Here is a 21743-nt window from a genome sequence, read left to right as displayed (position 1 = left end):
CTGAGAAATAATAAATGCACACCTTTTCATTTATAATTTGTATTGTGTATCTTATCACATTGTGAACTGAGTGAATCATTACATCCCTAATGCACATTGATCACTGTTTATTTGTGAATAAATGCCTAAATGAAATCTGTTTATATAAAGCAACCGTGTCTCTACAGTAGACTTGGATTAAAGCACATGATTCATATGGTTGACTTTTAAGATGCCCTTTTGATTACACTCTTTCAGTGAAGGAACAAAAAAAAGAGAGAATATTAATATTAAAAATATCTTCAGTTGCATTCCCAAGATGGGTTTGGAATGACATGAGAGTGAGTAAATTATGACAAATTTCATTTTTGGGTTAACTAACATACAAAGTACGCGTAACATAACCGTAAGAGAAGACAGTACGTCTATTTAAAACGGTTTAGCTGGTTTAGTGGAATGAATAACACACTAAAAGTGAAGGGTCACATATTCATGCCCCATATATGTCCTACTGCAATTTTATTTGACATACTAGGCTTATCATTAAGCAAATTGAGTATCAACAGGTTACACATTTTGTAATTTCACTGACTTGATGAACCTGTAACTGTACAGGGCTGCATTTCCCAAAAGCACCGTAAGACTAAATTGATCACAGAAACATTGCCACCAAAGGTCTCAACGATCAGCTTGGCTCACAATGCTTTTGGGAAATGCAGCCCAGAGCTATTAACACTGAAATTATAGTAGTCTCAATGCACAAAAGAAACAAAGCAATGACAAGAGAGCAGCAGCTAATGTATTCTAAGTTAGTTAAGGTGCTTACCTGTGTCTGAAGGGTTTGGGCTGTGGTTGACGGTGATGAAGACGTTTCTCTGCTTACTCTCTTCTCGCTCTCTGAGCTCTGACCTTCTTGCCCAGCTGGACTGCTATTGGTTGTTTGATCGGTCTTGGACTCCTGCATGTCGATATGACAACCTGAAATACAAAATTACATTTCAAATAGAAGTGCAAGCTTTGGAAAGGCTTTTCCTTTCTTGCCTTTCTTTCTCCCCCCACATAAGCCCACAGACTAGATCATGACAAAACATGCGTGCAAGCAGAGTTGACATCACAACACAAACATTTGTGTTTGTACTGTTCACAAATATGATAGCTGCATTATAAACAAACAGTTCTGAGAATGAAAGCATTTGATGCCAACAGACATGTTAATGCCAATAACTGACAACCGCCCTCTAACGCAAATCTTATAAGGTGCTAATGAGGAAATAGCCATGTTATAGTACTGTATAGTATCACCTTGTCTCCTAAAAGACTAAAATCTGATAAATATATCAGTTTTGCCCTTGAACAATCAATATTCTGCATCTTCCTCCTTAAAGTCGACAAACATCTGTGTGAAACAGCCTGATCACATCAGTGTGTTTACAAAAAAAAAAAACCTGACACGAACAAAGACAACATTCCTCACAGCCTGATACAATCAGCAAAGAGAAAGGCCAGAGTACTAACTGTACTTCACTTTCAGTATCAGAGATGCTGATGGTGGTTTAGTAATTATAATGTTAATTTTAAAGTGCTAATTATTGTGATTAATTATGATAATGTAATTAATTCTGCCTCCTGATTCCAAGGGATTTTTCTATGCTAGATCAAGTACTGCCATAGTTTTACGACTTAAAAACGTGAGGCTCGTGGCATGAGACACTGAAAAAACAAGACATGTAGCGCCCAAAGACACTAGTTACAAGTCTATTTAGGCCAACACTTAAAAATATATATGTATATATATAGCAGACAATATAGTTACAATATACACTACCAGTCAAAAGTTTAATGTTTAAGATTTTTAATGTTACTTGATCCAAAGTACAGCAAAACCAGTCAAATTTAGACATATTTTTACCATTTAAAATAACTGTTTTCTATTTGAATGTATTTTAAAATGTAATTTATTCCTGTGATCAAAGTTAAATTTTCAGCATCATTACTCCAGTTAGTCATGATCCTTCAGAAATATTCTAATATGCTGATTTGCTGTTCAAGAAACATTTGTTATTATTAATATCATCAATATTTAAAACAGTTGAGCATTTTTATCTTAAATAAAAAGCTTTTGTAACATTATACACTATACGAAGTGTATAGTGTATAAAAGATTGGAGTCTGAAAATATAGAAATTAATACTTTTATTTAGCTAGGATGCTTTCAAACTGATCAAAAGTGATGTTAAAGACATCTATAATACTAGAAAAGATTTATATTTCAGACAAATGCTGTTCTTCTGAACTTTCTATTCCACAAAGAAAACTGAAAAAATTCTACTCAGCTGTTATCAGAATATTAGAATGATTTCTGATGGATTCAGCTTTGAAATCACAGGAATAAATTACATTTTAAAACATTTAAATAGAAAACAAGCATTTTAAATATTAAAAATATGTCAAAACTTGACCATTTTTGCTGTTCTTTAAATCAAATAAATGCAGGATTGGTGAGCAGAACAGACTTCTTACAGACTTCTTCAAAATTCTTACTGTTCAAAAACTTTTGACTAATAGCGAATATTGACAATTTAGCAATCTAAAGCTGCGTTTTGTCTTCGAATAAGGTCTTTATTATTTGAGTGCTTTCTCAACAAATACTAACATACAATACAGATATACAGAAAACAAAAGGTTAAAGCATGCCTGTTTTAGCAAACACAATTGTAAGAGGCAGATTCTTATGAATATTGGTATAACCTGTCTGCCTGCCTTCCACGAAGCTTAAAATAAACCATTTAAGACAATGCAGCTGCGTGGGCTACGTGTACAGTTGAAAACCGAAGACATGTTTACAGTTCTCTTTTTTTTGATGGCCTCATGATGGCAAGAAACCACTTGTTTAAAGAAACTGGTCATACGAAAACTCAAGAGTTACATAAGAATCTAGATCTTCATTTTCTTTCAGCCATAAGAGCTTCATATAGCGCTCCCTTGTCTGGCTGAGCATTTTCTCTGGTTCTTACACAGTTAAACACTCTCCCACACAAGGAAGCAGGGGCCGATATTTGTTAAATAACTGATTGCCACCATGACTACAGTAAACACTGGGGCCCTAGGTTTGGTGTTTATTAACAAACACATCTTCCTTCTGGAGCAATTTAACATTAACCAGGTGGTACAATCTGCAGATCTGGCAGGTGCCATAATACACAGGGAGGGCCTTATGTAAACAGCCGAGAAGGGCGGGGGGAACGGCTCGAAAAGCAACACAGCTAGAGTAAACAGCGAAGAAAATCTCTAGACAAACAAGCAACCCCTCTCCTGACATGAATGTGAACCAGAACAGAGCTCGCGGGATTTGAGTGCTTGTTATTTAGTGCTGCTAACACAGCCGCTGCCTGTTTCGGCTGGCAGAGACACAGAGTTGTACTTTCACTGAGAATGAAGGACACATTTTTAGATTGGTGTGAGGTTGCAGACATGATACATGGAAGATATGGACCAAACATGGAATGGGTCATTTGTATGCAAGTAGATGAACTCATCCAAAGTATTGAAGCTAAAATAATGCCACGTGTTCCCAAGGGGCGGAGGCACTACAGCAATAACACAATGTGCTTTGTGTGAACTAAACTGTCACTCATTTAAATTCAGATTATCTAACAAGAGATTCCAATTGGCTCAAAGGTTTAATTATGCTATAAAAGCACCAGAGGCATCCTGCATCGTAAACAAAAACAAAGGACTATGTTCTGCAAGATTCAACGTGTTTACAACCCATTTAAATCTTATTATATGCTTCACTTTTAGTGCCTTAAATAATTATTTAAGAAACTGTCACTACTTAATCACATTTTAAACACAGGGATGCAAACAGAGGTATGGTCAAAAAGGAGTGAGATTATCGAAGCCCGTGCCCCCGCAGCAAATAACATATATTTTCGTTTATAGTCGTTTCCCCCTTCATTTCGATCTCTTTACTTAACATTCTACATGTAAATGATACTGTAAATGCTCGACATATGACTGTGATTTTTACTGGAATGCAGTTTAAAGGTTGAATTTAACATATATTTTATTTTGTTTCGTCTAATTAATAGACTAGCCTATTTAAACACTTGTGTTTCACTGAGGTTTCAATGAATCATTGCAGTTTCATTTGTAAATGAAAACAGCTTATTTATCGTCACACATGGGCATACATACTAATAAATATATAATATATAAATAATAACAATATGGAAAAAACTATCAGTTAATAGAACGATGGATAAATGTCTTGCAGGCCTATTTTATTTGATGTACTGTGACAATAAAATTTACAAATGAAACTACGTGAATAATTCACTCGTCATTGAACTACTATATATTTATAGGCTAAGTCTATTAATTAGAAGAAACAAAATAAAATATATGTTAAATTCAATCTTTAAACTGCATTCCAGTAAAAATCACAGTCATATAGCATAATCAAAGCTTTATTGTCAATAATTTACAGTATCATTTACATTCAAACTTTAAGTAAGGAGATCGAAATGAAAGGAAAAATAACGAATATAAACGAATGATACAAATATTACAGAAAAAAGAGGGTCAGTTAATGAACTTACAAGACTGTGGGATGCATAAAATGTTTATTGTGGGCTTATTTTATTTAATGTACTTTATGTAATATTTATTATTAACTTATTTTGAATGCTGTCTACATCGCGCACAGACTAGCGTAGACAGCTTCGCATATTTTTAATTTAATTATTTAATATTGTATTAATTTCTATAATAACTTCTGAAATAGAGGAGGTAACCAATGGCGTTTGAGATTACAATTAAACCAGCAAGTCCCGCCCCACTTTTGGTGTTTGTCAGCGCCGCGCTGCCCATTGGGTGGCGCTAGCAAACACGTCTTACGCGTGCAGTGTGAAACCGGTGTTATCACGCTGATGTGACCGAGCCCGACCCGAACCAGAGCATCCTTTCTAAATATCTGTCCGAACCCGGCCCGGCCCGTCAGGTACCCATCATCCTCTATAACAGCAGCTGGCAGCAGATAATAGTGCGCAGCCAATTGGCTGACGTGCGCAGCTTTCTGACTCACTGTTTTCTTTTCATATAAGTTTCCTATGTTTCATGGACTGTAACGGCGTTTACTTATTTAGTAATTTTAATACAGAATTTCCTATGATGAAATTATAATCTGACACTCCAATGTTTTTCCTTCAAAAAACAGCATGACTACAAATGTGATATTGATTTTATACAACAGTTCAATAAACAAGATGTTAATATTGAAAGACTTATGTTTTAGACAACATATTTTCTGTTTTTGCTCAATTTTGCCAACAAAAATCACTCCAAACACAGCCACAGTAATGTTTTGCGTCTCTGAGCAACATGACGGTGTTTCGTTTCTGAATAAACCAACCATTTAAATGATTTGGTTCAAGCACAATGACTTTATTACCAGCAACTTGCTGACACCTACTGGTGGTTTTAATTTCACATTCAAAAGTATCTTTTCTCTTTTAAAATAATTTCAAATATAGCTGCATTAACATGTGTAAAAACTAGGGCTGCTTGATTCTGGCATTTTGGTCAATTTTGTAATCACGATTATTTAACACGATTATGACTGGGTCCAAAACTTTATATTAGTGATTAATTTAAAGATAGCAATACAGCAGAAAAAAATATGAATATGAAGCATATGAACATTAACAACGATTTGGGACAGATTTTATGTAATGTAAAACTATGAATGGAGCGCTGTGGCGCAGCAGGATTCCTGTCGGCTAAATGAACACAGTTTGCTTTCTTACATCACGTCTTTAAATCTGCAACTTTGCTGGCTAACAATATGACCAGCTTGATATAAACCAATGCAAATATATGGTAACAATCCTAACATTAAACACTGGTGTCGACTTAACCTCTCATACTCTATGACAGCGGAGCAGAGCGTGAGCCGCTTCAGCAAAGAACTCAACCCGGAAAAACTATCGGCAGGGATTTTTGCCGATAACCGATAGTTCCGCCAATCAACTATCGGTGCCGATTAATCGGCAAAACCGATACATCAGTCGACCTCTAGTAAATACATCTTAATGCCACTTCATATGCAAGTTCTGCAAAGATGAATTTTGTTGATACTGATTAAATTTGTTTGGTAACAGCCTAAATGTATTATTATTATAATTAACTAGGGCTGTGACAATACACTTATCCCACAAGACGAGACACGAGCCTGGGTTCATGAGAACAAGATGAGATTTTTAAACTTTTTTTTAAAGAGGTAGGTGCATTTTGATATCAACTTGTACTTTAGGAAATGAAACTTCTATTTTAATGAATTATGTGCAGTTTAAACATGTAAACTAAAGCTGCATGATTCTGGATAAACTGAAAAACCTTTACTAGTGTAGCGTAATTTAAAAGTCTTTTAAAAATATTTATTTGAACAAAGTTTTAAAAAATAAAGGAGTCAGTGTCTCGGTTAATAAAGACTTGTTTCAATATTGGAATCTTCTGAATGAATGAATGAATAAATACTTTTTTAAACATGCAGCTGTCACCAGTTAGATCTCACGAGACACATCAGATCTCACGAGATCTCGTGCCACAAGATCTTGTCTATCCCTATAACTGACTGATTAAATGTAAGAATTTGCCCCAAAAGATGCACACTTTTAGAAAAAAATGTCTTTATAAAAGGTAAAAATGCCCCAATCCATTTAAACTTATTGGAAAAGAAAAATTTCTTTCACTGCTGTGAACTGACCACACAAAATATGAAGAATATCAAAAACTTTAGGAGTCAGCACAGTAGTCCTTAAGCACAATAACACACACAGCAAAATATTGTCTAATTATCGTTATCAATAAAACCCCAGAAAATATAGATATTTTTTGTCAATATCGCACACCCCTACTCTGATGACGTACGGTGAACTGTTCTCATCAAACTAGTCCTTTTTTTACAATTGACTGAACAAACTAGCATGAAGATCTGCCTCCATCAAATCAACAATCGATGGATAGAAATCCCCGCCCTACATTTTTTACAACAATCCATTTCACTCGGATCACAACATAAAACAAAAGATCTGTCACTACTTTCATTTCATCATGACTTTAATCAATTCATTAGTGCCATTCTTCCGTGGCATTAAGTTGAATAGTTATGTGAACAGCTAGGTGAACAGATGTTTCATGTCTTTTTTGACTGCTGAATTGACCAATAAGCAAATAGAAAAAAGTCAAAGAGTCAATCTGGAGCAAAACAGCATCTATGTGATTGCACAAATATCCAGCAACTCAGAAAACACTTGTGTGCATGAAAAACATGACAAATATGTGCTAAAACATACACTGTACATAATGAGAGCATTACATTGTAATGCAACCTGTCAACAAATGTGGGGGGGAAAAAAACAGGCCTACATATGAATCATGCACAAATCTGTGAGTTACACCGTGTCATTCTGTCATAGGCTGACACCAGGCATGTTTGCTGTAAATAGATGTGTTAGAAATAACTACAAAATGTCAATCTGAACCAGTTAATGATCCAGCTAATGCACGTTTGTTTGGGTTAAACGTTCTTACATTGTCAGAAACATGAAAGAGAACAAAAGCTCGACAACAGTGTAACTGCTGAAGAATGTTTTGTGTGTGTTTATTTGACTTACACTGGCATCGCTCTATTTGCACAGATGATAGGCCTTCATCTTGTGAACGTTTCTCTGCATTCCTAATGCCTCATTTTCCCATAGACACAAACTTTAGCCGACAAGCAACACAAACATGAGGATTTTAGGGGAGAGGTGAAGCCTCTGAGGACTTCAACTGTCAGGAAGGGAAAACATACACCAACCTGAAGGAATGCCTTTGAAGTCTCAATGAGGAGATATTGATACATAACACAAAGAGGGAGGAAAGTAAAGTCATAAACACGCTCATGAGCTCTAAAGGTGCTTAATGTGATGCGGCATCAAGACGTGGCTCTTAAACTGATTTTGAGTAATGAAATTAGCAAGAACATCAACAAAAAAGGTTGTTTGTTGTGTACAATTATGACTAGGTCTGAGGATGGTGGGGTTTTATCACCCATAATGCAATTGAACATTCAACTGGACAATTAATATGCCTAGGCACGTCTGTCTAATGTTGTTTACTTCTAGGTATCGATCGTATATTAATCAATTCACTAGACCAAGTAATAATATAAAGAAAACAAGTTCATCAGACTCTGTCTACCTATTAATTCTCCATAAAAGTACGCATGTTTGTGTTTTCCACCTCAGCTATGGAAAATAAAAAACAGTTCATCAATAAACAGCCTCAGGCTGTTCTGTTACAGAAATTTACACTGAACATGAAACAAGTCAGATTTTAAAAAACACCTTGTGCGCAGTCCAGGAATGAATCACTAGATAAATAAATATTTTAAAAAGGGGAGCAATATGTGGAGGAAAGAGAGCTCCTATTACAGGAAGATGTTGGAAAATATGCATAGGGAACAAACTAATGTGTGGCTAGACAAATACATCTGGCTAATTATTCACAATATGATATTTTTACTTCTTCCACCAGATGATTGACCATCACTCCATCTTACTGACCTGAGTGTTTGTTTCTTTCTCGTTTTTTTCTTGGATTAATATTAAGAAGACTCCAAGGACACTCCGTTAAAGACGATTCATAGATCCAATATAAAGGGGTCATATGACATTGCTAAAAAGAGGATTTTGTGTATTTGGTGTAATGCAATGGGTTGAATAAAACACATTATTTTCCACACACTGTACTTTATTGTTGCTCCTCTCTGCCCCGTCTGTGTGAAACGAGTCGATTTTTACAAAACTCATCATTCTGAAAAGCGCGGTGTGCTCTGATTGGCCAGCCATCCAGTGTGTTGTGATTGGCCCTTACCATATTTGGAATATCAGCTTCCAAAGCAATACTGACACTAGTTGTTAAAAAGAACAAAGTTCGGCACTGACATTTTAAAAACGTCCATTTCCTGCTCACATTTGAGCTTTCAAACGCTCCCACAGGTGAACACTTTGGCCAATCAGCGATGTTTAAAAATCAGCTCAACAGTGCTCAAATGTGAGTGGGAAATAGACGTTTTTAAAATTTCAGTACCGAAAGTACCGAACTCTCTACTTTTTGACAACAGTGTCCTTGCAAAGTTGGAATTGCCCAACTTTTAATAAAAAGGGTTCAGGAAAAAGTCCTCCATAAAATGTGCTACACACTCGAATATTAGGAAGGTGTGGATGAGTCTTAACTTTTAGAAAGAATAGCTCTTTGGGACTTTGAAAACATTTTGACATACTTTTGTATGTATTTGTCTGTTCAAGCGCTAAAAGACGTGAAAGAGAACTTCTGTGTTTGTGCGTTATCCGAGACGTGTCTCTGGGTGCAAGTGCAAGTGATAAATTGAGTTCTTTTGCGTAGTCTTGTGTTTGAATGTTTTAAAATCTGTTCAAATCGGCAATGTGTATTTATCAGTTTAAGCAAAAGAAGTTGCAAAAGAGAACTCAATTCGCAGTTTGCATGCTGTCTAATGGCGCTTTTCCACTACACAGTACAAGCTCGCCTCGGCTCGGCTCTGTTTGGTTTTCCACTGTGTAAAAGTTGTACCTGTACCTCCACAATAGTACCTGGTTGTCATAGCGACGCTGCAGGAAACTGCCGTGATGTAATCTTCTACGCGACACACACCCGCTGTCTGCACCTCGTTTGACCACGGCGTATTCTTCCGAGTTGCCATAATATGTAATGGATTGGATATGTCACGCAATCTCTGGCCAAACTTTTTAAAAATGGCGGGGTTATTCTGGATACTATTGTTGGCGCGTGCAATGATGACGCAGTGAATAGTGACGATTCTCTCTGACCAATCAGCAGTCTGCTGTGTTTTCACGTCACATTTTAGTATCGCCTCAGCTCGCTTGGAACCTCGCCGGAGGTGGTACGAAAAAAAGTACCTGGAAGCCGGTACAGGTACAACTTTTACACAGTGGAAAACCAAACAGAGCCGAGTCGAGTCGAGTCGAGGCGAGCTGGTACTGTGTAGTGGAAAAGCGCCATTAGACGCTGCTCTCTGTATGAACGTTGTGTGCACAGAAAACAGCTTGCAAATGCTGAATCGAGAATCTTTCGCGTCTTCTTGCACTTGAATTCTTAAAAATTGCTTTAATGTTTAAATTGGCAAGGCTTAAAAATTATAAACATTCATGACGAATTTATGGCCGACTGGGACAATTGCAATTGTCAACTGTTTCGAGCATCTTTCACGTTGGACCAAGGGTCATCGGGCAGTCCTTATTGTGAAGCCCTAACAAATATTAAAAAGGTGGCTCGTTCCTAAACTTCACTACAGCTGACTTAAAGCGATAGTTTCAAAAATGAAAATGCTGTCATTAATTACGCATCCTCATGTCGTTCCAAACCCGTAAGACCTTCGTTTTTTTTTCGAAACACAAATTAAGATATTTATGAAATCCAAGAGCTTTCTGACTCTCTTTCTGTACTCTCGTGAACATGCCTAGATTTACATGGGAGAAAAGAAATTGTTGAAAGTAGTCTTTTTTTTTTGTGTACAAAAAGTATTCTCATAGCTTTATAAAATTACGATTGAGCCACTGATGTCACATAGACAATGTCCTTACTACTTTACTGGCTCTTGAACATGGTAACTACATTGCATTACATCTTAATTTGTGTTCTGAAGATGAATGAAGGTCTTACAGGTTTGAGGGTGAGTAATTAATGCCAGAATGTTCATTTTTGGATGAACTATCCCTTAATCTTAATGTATCACCTTAGAAAACAACTCCCTAAACCCAATTACCCAAATTGAATTAAATTTGCTTTACGGTGAAATGAAACCCTTAATTTATGTTTCAGTAAAACATTTAGGTGAGTCACTTATACTTAATAGGATAGTCCTCCTGAAAATGAAAATGTCGTCATAATTTATGCTCCCTCATGTCGTAACACAACTTGTCAGACTTAGTTTTTTTTAACCTAAAGAAGTCATTTTAAAGAATTTTTTTTTTTTTCCACTGCAAACAATGACAGCAGTAGGGTCCAAAAACCAGTTTCTTCAAAATCTTCTTGTGTCCTTCAAAGTTGTTGTTTTTTTAACTGTCATACTGGTTTTAAAAAACATGAGGGTGAGTAAGTGATGACAAAATGCAGTTTTGGGTGAACTGTCACTTTAAGACAACCAAGTAAGAAACCTGTAACCTGTACAGACTTATTTCAGAAGGCTAAATTCAAACATTCATGAGAGTTAAGGTTTATGACAACTGTACAGTCTCACTTTACAAGGCACTTTAATACTGCTGAACCTACCTAAAAATGATTACAGAATGTGGAGAAAGCTAGAAATCAGCATCACGAGCTCATTCAACCAGGTTCTGACAGCCAGACGAGGCTGATGGGAGCAGTTGGCAGAAAGAAGGGGCTAATGGCACTTTGTAGTAGGCTATAGCATGGTGTCTGGATGCATGGGTCTATTTTTAGAGAGGTTTCTGAGATAATGGAAGAGGCAGCCCTCATAGAATATCACATTTCATAGCCTGGCTATATGAACACATGACAAATTACGCAGATACACAAAACCACACTGTACGGATACAAGCCAAGTAAAAAGATAGGCAGGCTGCATCAGTGAAGTTACAGGGCCAGACAATATTATCTTGAAAATGTGTGACAGGCTTAGTACAGAGAGCAGTTCGCTATGGTGCCTGCTTTTCATTCAGGTGTACTACTATGTAAATACACTTTACTGAGATGGAAATTATGTGGTTTCTACAGACAGACTGAACATCAGTGTGATGAAGGCTTGTCAAACATTAGACTTTGGGTTCATTCAAACTTTTGAAACTTCACTAACAGTGCGCAGATTACAAACAAAAGTCAAGGCCAAAAACTTTTTTTTTCCAAGGACATAAGAAAGATAAGCAAATGGGAATGTAGTTTGCTGATATGATCTTTTACTTTTTAATGCAATGTATTTTTTTATTTATATTAAAAAATGTCTTTCAAGACAAACATAAGGAGACAGAATTGAAAACAAATCACATTTAACACCCAAAAATGAACAATATTAGGGTGTACTGATATTAAATGACCAATACCAATGAATATCTTGTAATGTTCAGGGCTTGCAAAATTTCAAAATCTCTGGTAGCCCTTCGGGCAGGTACTCTACAGATTTTAGTAGCCCGAAAATGTATTTAACTAGCCCAAATAAAAAAAGACAATTTTCTTTTTAAATACAGAAAATCAGATAGGAGTCTAAATGTCAATCACAAATGTTTTCAACACACAAATATAAACAAATATCAAGGAAGGAATTTTATTTCACTATTTAGTAGAATTTTAAAATATCAATTTAAGGCAATTTCTTTATTTTGAAGAGCTGCACAAGTAAAATGAACACAGTATGAGTGGGGTTGAACAATGTACAATATAATATTCAGTCATAAAATGATTTAGAATTCAGATACAGGTTCACACAAAAACTAAATATCTTATGCAATGGCATTTCAGCCTTTATACCATTTAAAAGGGATACATTAAGTATATAATTTATTATATTTATTCAAAACATAAATATTACTGTCTTAATTGTTTATATTTTTAGATGGCACATTAACTTCTTTCACATTAACTCTGTCACGAGGGGGAATATTACGGTTTCCCTACTAACGGCTGTATACAAAGCAGCATTAAAACAGTTTTATCAGGCAAGAAATGAAAATACAGACGATACGTTTCTGAGGACAGTCGGCTCCCTTCAGATACATTCATATAAAGACATCCGTGTGGCGTTTTGACTTTGAAACATGCAGTACGTATATTTTTATTCAATAACATCATTGCCTTTTGAAGTTTAATCCAGCCCTATTGTGATTCTCGTCTTTCCGTCATCAACTGTAAGACCCCTTAATATTATTATTAAGATTTTTCTTTTACTATTTAACATATTTAAAACTGTTAATGGCCTTACATTTGATACAACTAAATTGAGGAGTTTTTAAGGATCTCAGAAGCCCTGTACTTTATGATAACCCGTCGGGCAGGCCGGTCAAACATTTTGGTAGCCCGACTGGAAAACACAATAGCCCCGGGACGTCGGACTAGCGATTCTGCGAGCCCTGATGTTGTCCAATAAGGTTCATTAGTTAACTACATTAGTTAACATGAACTAAGAATGAACAATACTCTTACAGCATTTATTAATCTTCATGTTAATTTTAGCATTTACAAATGGATTATTAAAATCACAAGTTGTGTTAATGCACTGTGAATTAACATGAACAAACAATGAACAACTGTATTTTTATTAACATTAACAGATTAATAAACAGTGTAATAAATGTACTGTTCATTGTTCATTCATGTTAATTAATACATCAACTAATGCTAACAAATAACATCTTAAATGTAAAGTGATACCAAATTGTTTTTAAGAAATTAATACGTTTCAGCAAATACGAATTAAACTGATTCAAAGTGAAAGCAAAAACATTTATAGTGTTACAAATAATATTTTACTATATTTTTGATCAGATAAATAGCACTGGTGAATGTAAAACATTTTACAAACTTTACAAACACAAACTTTTGAACAGTAGTGTTTTAAAAAAAAAACTAACAAAAAAATAAAGATTAAAAAAACAGATAGACAATCACAACATTATGAAAAAAATTATATTCATTTTGATATTTGCTAAAGATTAACTTTAAGTGGACAAGACAAAAGCAAAACGTAAAAATTAAGGAGCAAAAACACAAAAAATACAGTAGTGTATAAATGAATAAAAACAAAAAACAAAGACTTAACTCAATTGCTGTTAATTCTACACCAAATTTATACATAACATTAAAAATTATATTCATTTTAAGATTTGCTAAAGACTAAACAACTAAGCTCAACTGCTGTTAATGCTACAAGCAAATTTATACATAACATTAAAAATTATATTCATTTTAACATTTGCTTAAGATTAACTTTAGGTAGACATGACAGTAAAATATGTCAAATTTAAGGAGCAAAATAAAACTATTAAAAAAATTAAAATTTAAAGACTAAACAACTAAACTCAATTGTTGTTAATGCTACAAATGATTTTAGACATCAACATAATGAAATATAATATTAATTTTAAGATTTGCTAAAGATGAACTTTAAGTGAACATGATAAAAGCAAAATATGTAAAAAATTATGGAGCAAAAACAAAAAATACAGTAGTGTATAAATGAATAAAAAAAAACAAAGACTAAACGACTAAACTCAATTGCTGTTAATTCTACACCAAATTTATACATAACATTAAAAATTATATTAATTTTAAGATTTGCTAAAGATTAACTCTAAGTAGACATGACAGTAAAATTAAGGAGCAAAATAAAAACTATTAAAAAATTAAAACTTAAAGACTAAACAACTAAACTCAACTGTTGTTAATGCTACAAATGATTTTAGACATCAACATAATGAAAAATATTATTAATTTTAAGATTTGCTAAAGATTAACTTTAAGTGGACATGATATAAGCAAAATATGTAAAAATGAAGACGCAAAAAGAAAAAAAAGTATTGTATAAATGAATAAAAAACAAAGACTAAACAACTAAACTCAATTGTTGTTAATGCTACAAATGATTTTAGACATAAACATAATGAAATATAATATTCGTTTTAAGATTTGCAAAAGATTAACTTTAAGCGGACATGATATAAGCAAAATATGTAAAAAAAAATTAAGGAGCAAAAACACAAAAAAATACAGTAGTGTATAAATGAATAAAAAACTAAGACTAAACTCAACTCAACTGCTGTTATGCTACAAGCAAATTTAGACGTAACATTAAATTATATTAATTTTAAGATTTGCTAAAGATTAACATTAAGCGGACATGATAAGAGCAAAATATGTAAAAATTAAGGAGCAAAAAGAAAAAAAAAAAACAGTAGTGTATAAATTAATAAAAAAACAAAGACTAAACGACTAAACTCAATCGCTGTTAATTCTACACCAAATTTATAAATAATATAAAAAATTACAATCATTTTAAGATTTGCTAAAGATTAACTTTAAGTAGACATGACAGTAAAATTAAGGAGCAAGATAAAAACTGTATTAAAAAAAAACTTAAAGACTAAACAACTAAACTCAATTGTTGTTAATGCTACAAATGAATTTAGACATCAACATAATGAAAAATATTACTAATTTTAAGATTTGCTAAAGATTAACTTTAAGTGGACATGATATAAGCAAAATGTGTAAAAATGAAGGCGCAAAAAGAAAAAAGTATTGTATAAAAGAATAAAAAAACAAAGACTAAACAACTAAACTCAATTGTTGTTAATGCTACAAATGATTTTAGACATCAACATAATGAAATATAATATTCGTTTTAAGATTTGCTAAAGATTAACTCTAAGTAGACATGACAGTAAAATTAAGGAGCAAAATAAAAACTATTAAAAAATTAAAACTTAAAGACTAAACAACTAAACTCAACTGTTGTTAATGCTACAAATGATTTTAGACATAAACATAATGAAATATAATATTCGTTTTAAGATTTGCAAAAGATTAACTTTAAGCGGACATGATATAAGCAAAATATGTAAAAAAAAAATTAAGGAGCAAAAAGAAAAAAAAACAGTAGTGTATAAATTAATAAAAAAAACAGACTAAATGACTAAACTCAATCGCTGTTAATTCTACACCAAATTTATAAATAATATTAAAAAATTATAATAATTTTAAGATTTGCTAAAGATTAACTTTAAGTAGACATGACAGTAAAATTAAGGAGCAAAATAAAAACTGTATTAAAAAATAAAAACTTAAAGACTAAACAACTAAACTCAATTGTTGTTAATGCTAAAAATGAATTTAGACATCAACATAATGAAAAATATTAATTTTAAGATTTGTACAAGATTAACTTTAATTGGACATGACGACAGCAAAATATGTAAAAAATAAAGGTGCAACCTTATTAAGCATTTTTAATAAACCCACTGGTAACCTCAAGCAAAAAATTTAAAATAAATGAAACAGGCCTCTACAGATCACATCAGTTTTGCACAAAGCGTTCAAACTCTCTAGGATGGCAAACAGAGATAGCACAACCACACTTTACTGTTCCGGAAGATTTGCATAGGTGTGCGAGTCAGTTGAGATAGGGCAGTAGAATTATCCCTATTTCCATATAGATTACACCAATAGACAGCATAGTGTGACAAGCAATTCTTTTACCACTCTACAGCAACACCTTTGCAGTCCACAAAGTAAACTCATGCTTATTTACCAGAAACTGAATACTGAACACACAATCAGCTATTAGTTTCATTTTCTTCAAAAGATGAACCCACACAGAGAACTACGCTTATTCACTATGCCAAATGTTAACGGGAAAGGTAGTGACTGAACACCGCTAACCAAGAACAAACCTGTCACCTTGTCCAGCCACTACGCTTCATCGCCACAACAAAGTTTACTCAGTGTTAGCGCACTCATCTGAAACCCCTTCGCCTGAGGGGAAACCCTTGGTGAAGCCAGAACATAAGAAAGGGGAAACAAAATCTACAACTCCCACCTAAAAAGGAAATATCTGTCACGTTCATCTACACATCCACGCCTAGGAGCGCCACACGTGCCGCTTCCTCGGAAAGAACAAACCGCATTACACTTACTCCTACATTCTCTCATGCTCGTGGCACTCCCTTCAACTATCACACCGTTTGTCTCACAAGTGCAATATACCAATTTATGTACTATAGATAGTTGTTTATTAGGCAGGCAGCCAGCCATCACTGCAGGACATCGGAGTATGTGCCATAAAGCTGTTTATCTAGACATGTCAAGAAAACTGTTAATCATTCATCAGATTATAACATTGACATTACCAGTTTCAGATCATCTCATTCACTGAGGTGCATGGAGGAAGTTACGTCATTAAGAAATAAGGCATTACTTTTGCACAAGTCATTGAAGCTGTTATTGCGAAAGCATGGCAGATTCTGTCAATCGGCGCATTATTCAGTCACTATTTCAAGTACAATAACTCTTTATCAATAACACAGTTGTGAAACGCAAGACAGGCCATCACAGGTTTGTTAGCAACATGACGAAGCTCCAGCATACAGAAAAATGCCTGAAGGAGTATGTTCTGAAAGAAGAATGTACTAAGGCTTTATGAGTTAAGCTAATACTAATTCAACCAAACGTAACAAAATAAACAAATGCGGTTGCACAATAATAACGATATCAAATTGTGATTTTCAAATCAAAGAATTGATTTAATTGAAGTAGATGTTTCAGAGTGAAGAGCGGCACTGTGTTCATTTATACATGAACACATTTTCAGAGCTGGAATTGGGAATGCATTTGGGAAAGCAATGTACACTAGGCTTTACTTTTTATAAATTCACATATTTAGAACTACCACTTTTGTGAATAGGTTTACAGCACTTTGTTAGTATTAAATGAATAGTCCAGCCAAAAATGAAAATTCTGTCATTAATTACTCATTCTCATTTTGTTACAAACCCGTAAGACCTTCGTTCATCTTTGGAACACAAATTAAGATATTTTTGATGAAATACGAGAGCTTTCACAGCTCCAGACCCTGCATAACTGACACGTTCAAGGACCAAAAAGGTAGTGAGGACATCAATAAAATAGTCCATTTGACATTTTTAGACATTTGTGAAGAAAATGTTATTTTTTGCGCACAAAAAGTATTCTCGTAGCTTTATAAAATTAAGGTTGAACAACTGATGTCACATGGATTTTTTATCGATGTTCTTACGCATTTCTGGGTCCTGATCGTGTCAGTTGCATTGTTGTCTGTGAAGGGTCAGAAAGCTTTCAGATTTCATAAAAAGGTTTTAATTTGTGTTCTGAAGACCAACGAAGATCTTACGGGTTTGGAACGACATGAGAGTGAGCAACTTTTCATTTTTTGGGTGAACTATCCCTTTAAACCAAAAGATAAGCTTAAGGATTTGACATTTTAAAAGCTTAAGAGTTTTAACATCTTAAAGTGAATAATGAGACAAATATTTGCATAGTAACTTATGGTATTAGCCTGCTCTTGTAAAGAGCAAACCCAAGTAAAATAGGGCAATCTGACAAATTTGTATCATGATCGATTTTGAAGACACCCACAATTTACTTTTCAAACTAATTATTGAGACTGTGACCAAAAATCTGGACTAAACAATATTTGTAGGTGTAATGAAAATGTATTATATTTCATTCATACAGGGCTGTATTATATATTTAATAACCTTATCAAATTTATTCAAGGATATGTGGGCCATTTGACATAATTGATGCAAACTGCTGTCCCACAACCAAAAAAACAAATTTAAAAAGCATTTATGTATTCAAATCTTAGATGTTTACTAAGACCCTACTATTATCTATTGAAATCCGCAATACTATTTAAAATACCAGTAAGATTAATATATGCAAAATTATTTTTTATTGGGTACTTTCAATTGGGAGGTGGCTGTCCATAACCCTAAAAAAATTTGTGTTTAACTTTTAAAAAAAATTGTCTTTTTCTATAATTAAACACTTTTTTGGGAGCAATTCCATTTAGTTTATGTTATACGTGTAGAGTTCAGAACTGTGCTAGCTAACCATGTGCTGATTAGCAACTTTGAGCTAGCTTCAAAAGTATCTAAAATTGTCACTACCGAAACAGTCAGGACCAAAACATTTGGTGAAGTTTTGTGATCAACTTTTTGCTATTTACAAAGAAAAATTGGATTCAAAATACAACAAATCTAATAAATCACATTTGAAATATTGCTAAAATTGCAGTTGTTACTGATTTACCTCTAAAAACTTTTTAATAAAATAGAAAAAAAAACATTTACAATGAAGATGTAAGCAAAATCTTAATAGGTCAATATTACCCTTCTTATTAAATTATATATTTATCACACACACACATCTATCTCTAAATGAAGGTCACTTAAATTTTTTTTTTAATTAAATTAAAATTTCAGGGGGTACTTCAGGTAAATATTTATTTGTAAACGGTTTGGCATCTTAAAAAAAAAAAAAACCTTCTGTCCTAACAAATGAAATCCTCTTAAACGCTCTACTGAAATTGTTTTCCACTTGTGCTGAATGGACAGATCTTCACAATGCACCGTAAAGTGAGAGAACCAGATCCTAAGGGCAGGTAACACCTGGTTTAAGAACAGACAACTAAAGTAAAAAAAATGAAAGAATGGGATGCCTGTAAAGAGCTCCAACAAATGATTAACTGAATTGTAAACGCTCAGAGGCAAAAAGGAGAAATGAAACCTGTCAAGGGGCGTAGCTTTTTTTGTGTTTGTTGTAGTTTCAACAACTTCAAAATCAAACAATGAAACTAAAGGAGAACTTTTTTTAACTCTTTAGTACACGTGATAACTAATGAAACTCAGTAAACCAAGTAGACAAAGAAACCTAGTGGGGCTGTGCATTATAGGTGCCTGAAATACAGTCCAAGTAGGCACTTCACTCGGCTATGAGACACAACCAGAGTAACACGCCTCTATGAGAGGATGCATGTGAGTCCCTGTTTAAACCTGCTGACCAAAATCAAACCACCCAGTTAGGATTAACACTCAATTGAATGAGATTTGACTAATGCCCACTGACAAACATTATAATATAGGCTGCATAATTATAGTGTCGGATAAAAAAAAGTCTAGATTAAGAATGGGTGAAGATTCTATGTTCAAATAAAAAAATAAACATATGATTCAAACATTAACAAATTACTACTTTGATTTAAGCCAAAATGCATAATGACTGGGTAACTGAAGAATTGCGTGCTTCTACTTGAACTGGTTATTTACTGTATTTACTTGATTAATGTCGCAACATAAAAATATGTATGTGCATGTATGTATATTTCGCATGATCAACAGCCCAATAATGCATGTATATCTGTAGAAGGTATGTTTGTATATACGCACAGTATGTATACGATTTGTTTTGTAATCATAACAGTTTAATAATGATAATTAAAAGAAAAGTCAAAGTGGAGATTTGGAGATTAGATGTGATTTACGACAGACTGCATGCAGTGTCTTGAACTGAAGTTACTCAGGCTGTTTTTGTTCTCCACATGAAGTGAACCAAAGGCACATGTTAGCCAGCTAACACTCCCATGAGGGGTTTAAATAGGATGCTGCGACATTTGCCAAGTGTAAGGAAAGCCACCGACTTTGTTCAAGACAAATTACTTGTTATAAAATACTAATTAAATGGCTATAAAAGTGTGGAGAGCTTTGAATTAGCTGCTCCTCCTGTCTGCTCCCCAGCGCTGCCGTTAGTTCTGATACGGCTAATAACTAGCAAATCAGCCTCCCATGTAAATTACGAATAAACACAGATAGGGAAACTTTAAAGAAGAATAAACTCACCGGGGATGAAGTGGTTTCTCAACGGACAGAAGTGCAAACTTTAACATCGACCGTGGAACGAACTTTTGCGAGCTGGAAAGCGCAGTGTGTCGGTCTCCCATGAAGCTCGCGCAGCCGCGCGCTGGCCGCCACATCGCCGCGTGCTGCACAATGTAAACAAGTGTATTCCTCCGCAGTGAGCGTCCCAGGGACTACTTTACGAACGACGCGACTTGATTTTGCACTTGTACCGGGTTGTATACAGCAAGCGTCGAATTATAATTGTTAAACACGATTAACTAAATAAAGTTACCCCGTGGGTCGTGTCAAAATCGCGTTTTTAAGAAGAGTTTGAAAGCGGAGTAGCTGTTGGGGCGTGACGTCACGTCCACCTGCTGAGGGCTGTAGTGCGTCGCCGCTCAAGAAGCGAGGAATAAATAGTGTTGCGCACTAGACTAGATTTGATTCATTCCATGAGGCATAAATCAATAACATATTAAACACGAGCTGGAGGGAAAGAGATGTGGAGCTAATCTGGTGAAATGTGAGATAAATAAATGTATTGGAGATGCAGACAAGTGAAGACGTTTAAAATTGCTTATAAAGGGTGTCCAGCGCCACCTAGTGGTTACAGGGCACTTACAGTTGAGGTCATAAATTTACATACACCTTTCAGACTCTGCAAAATGCTAATTATTTTAGCAAAATAAAAGGAGTCGTACAAAATTCATGTTGGTTTTTATTTAGTACTTAGCTGAATGAGATATTTCACATAAAAGACGTCACATATAGTCCACAAGAGAAAATAATAGTTAAATTTATACATATTACCCTGTTCAAAAGTTTACATATACTTGATTCTTAAAACTGTTGTTACCTGAATGATCCACAGCTGTTTTTTTGTTCAGTAATAGTTGTTTATGAGTCCCTTGTTTGTCCTGAACAGTTAAACTGCCTGATGTTCTTCAGAAATCCTTTAGGTCCTACAAATTCTTTTATTTTTCAGCATTTGTATGTATTTGAACCCTTTCTAACAATGACTGTATGCCTTTGAGACCCATCTTTTCACACTGAGGACAACTGAGGGACTCATATGCAACTATTACAGAAGATTCAAACGCTCACTGATGCTTTAGAAGGAAACACAATGTGTTAAAAGCCAGGGGTGAAAACTTTTGAACAGAATGAAGATGTGTACATTTTTTCTTATTTTGCCTAAATATCATATTTTTTTCATTTAGCACTGCACTTCAGGAGCTACAGACAGCGCTCACATGTGTTCCAGAGGACAAAATAAGTTAAATTTACCCTGATCTT

The 21743-nt window shown here is 34.3% G+C and overlaps 1 protein-coding gene across 2 annotated transcripts in view; it reads right to left on the bottom strand.

The window, feature by feature from the left end:
* Window positions 1-20577, bottom strand: part of foxp1a (forkhead box P1a) — a 61259-nt gene extending 40682 nt beyond the window's left edge. For both annotated transcript variants that reach the window (XM_073823006.1, XM_073823007.1), the window contains exons 1-2: window positions 20448-20577; window positions 806-957 (exon numbers count right to left, since the gene is read on the bottom strand). In XM_073823006.1, coding sequence (XP_073679107.1) covers window positions 806-943 — 138 coding nt within the window. In that variant the 5' untranslated portion in view covers window positions 944-957; window positions 20448-20577. The remainder of the gene's footprint in view (window positions 1-805; window positions 958-20447) is intronic.
* Window positions 20578-21743: the final 1166 nt, after the last annotated feature.

Source organism: Garra rufa, chromosome 18 (genome assembly GCF_049309525.1).
Source record: "Garra rufa chromosome 18, GarRuf1.0, whole genome shotgun sequence".
Lineage (NCBI taxonomy): Eukaryota > Metazoa > Chordata > Actinopteri > Cypriniformes > Cyprinidae > Garra > Garra rufa.
The sequence above is the reverse complement of the archived record's forward strand: the minus strand, read 5'-3'. Positions and strand labels throughout refer to the sequence as shown.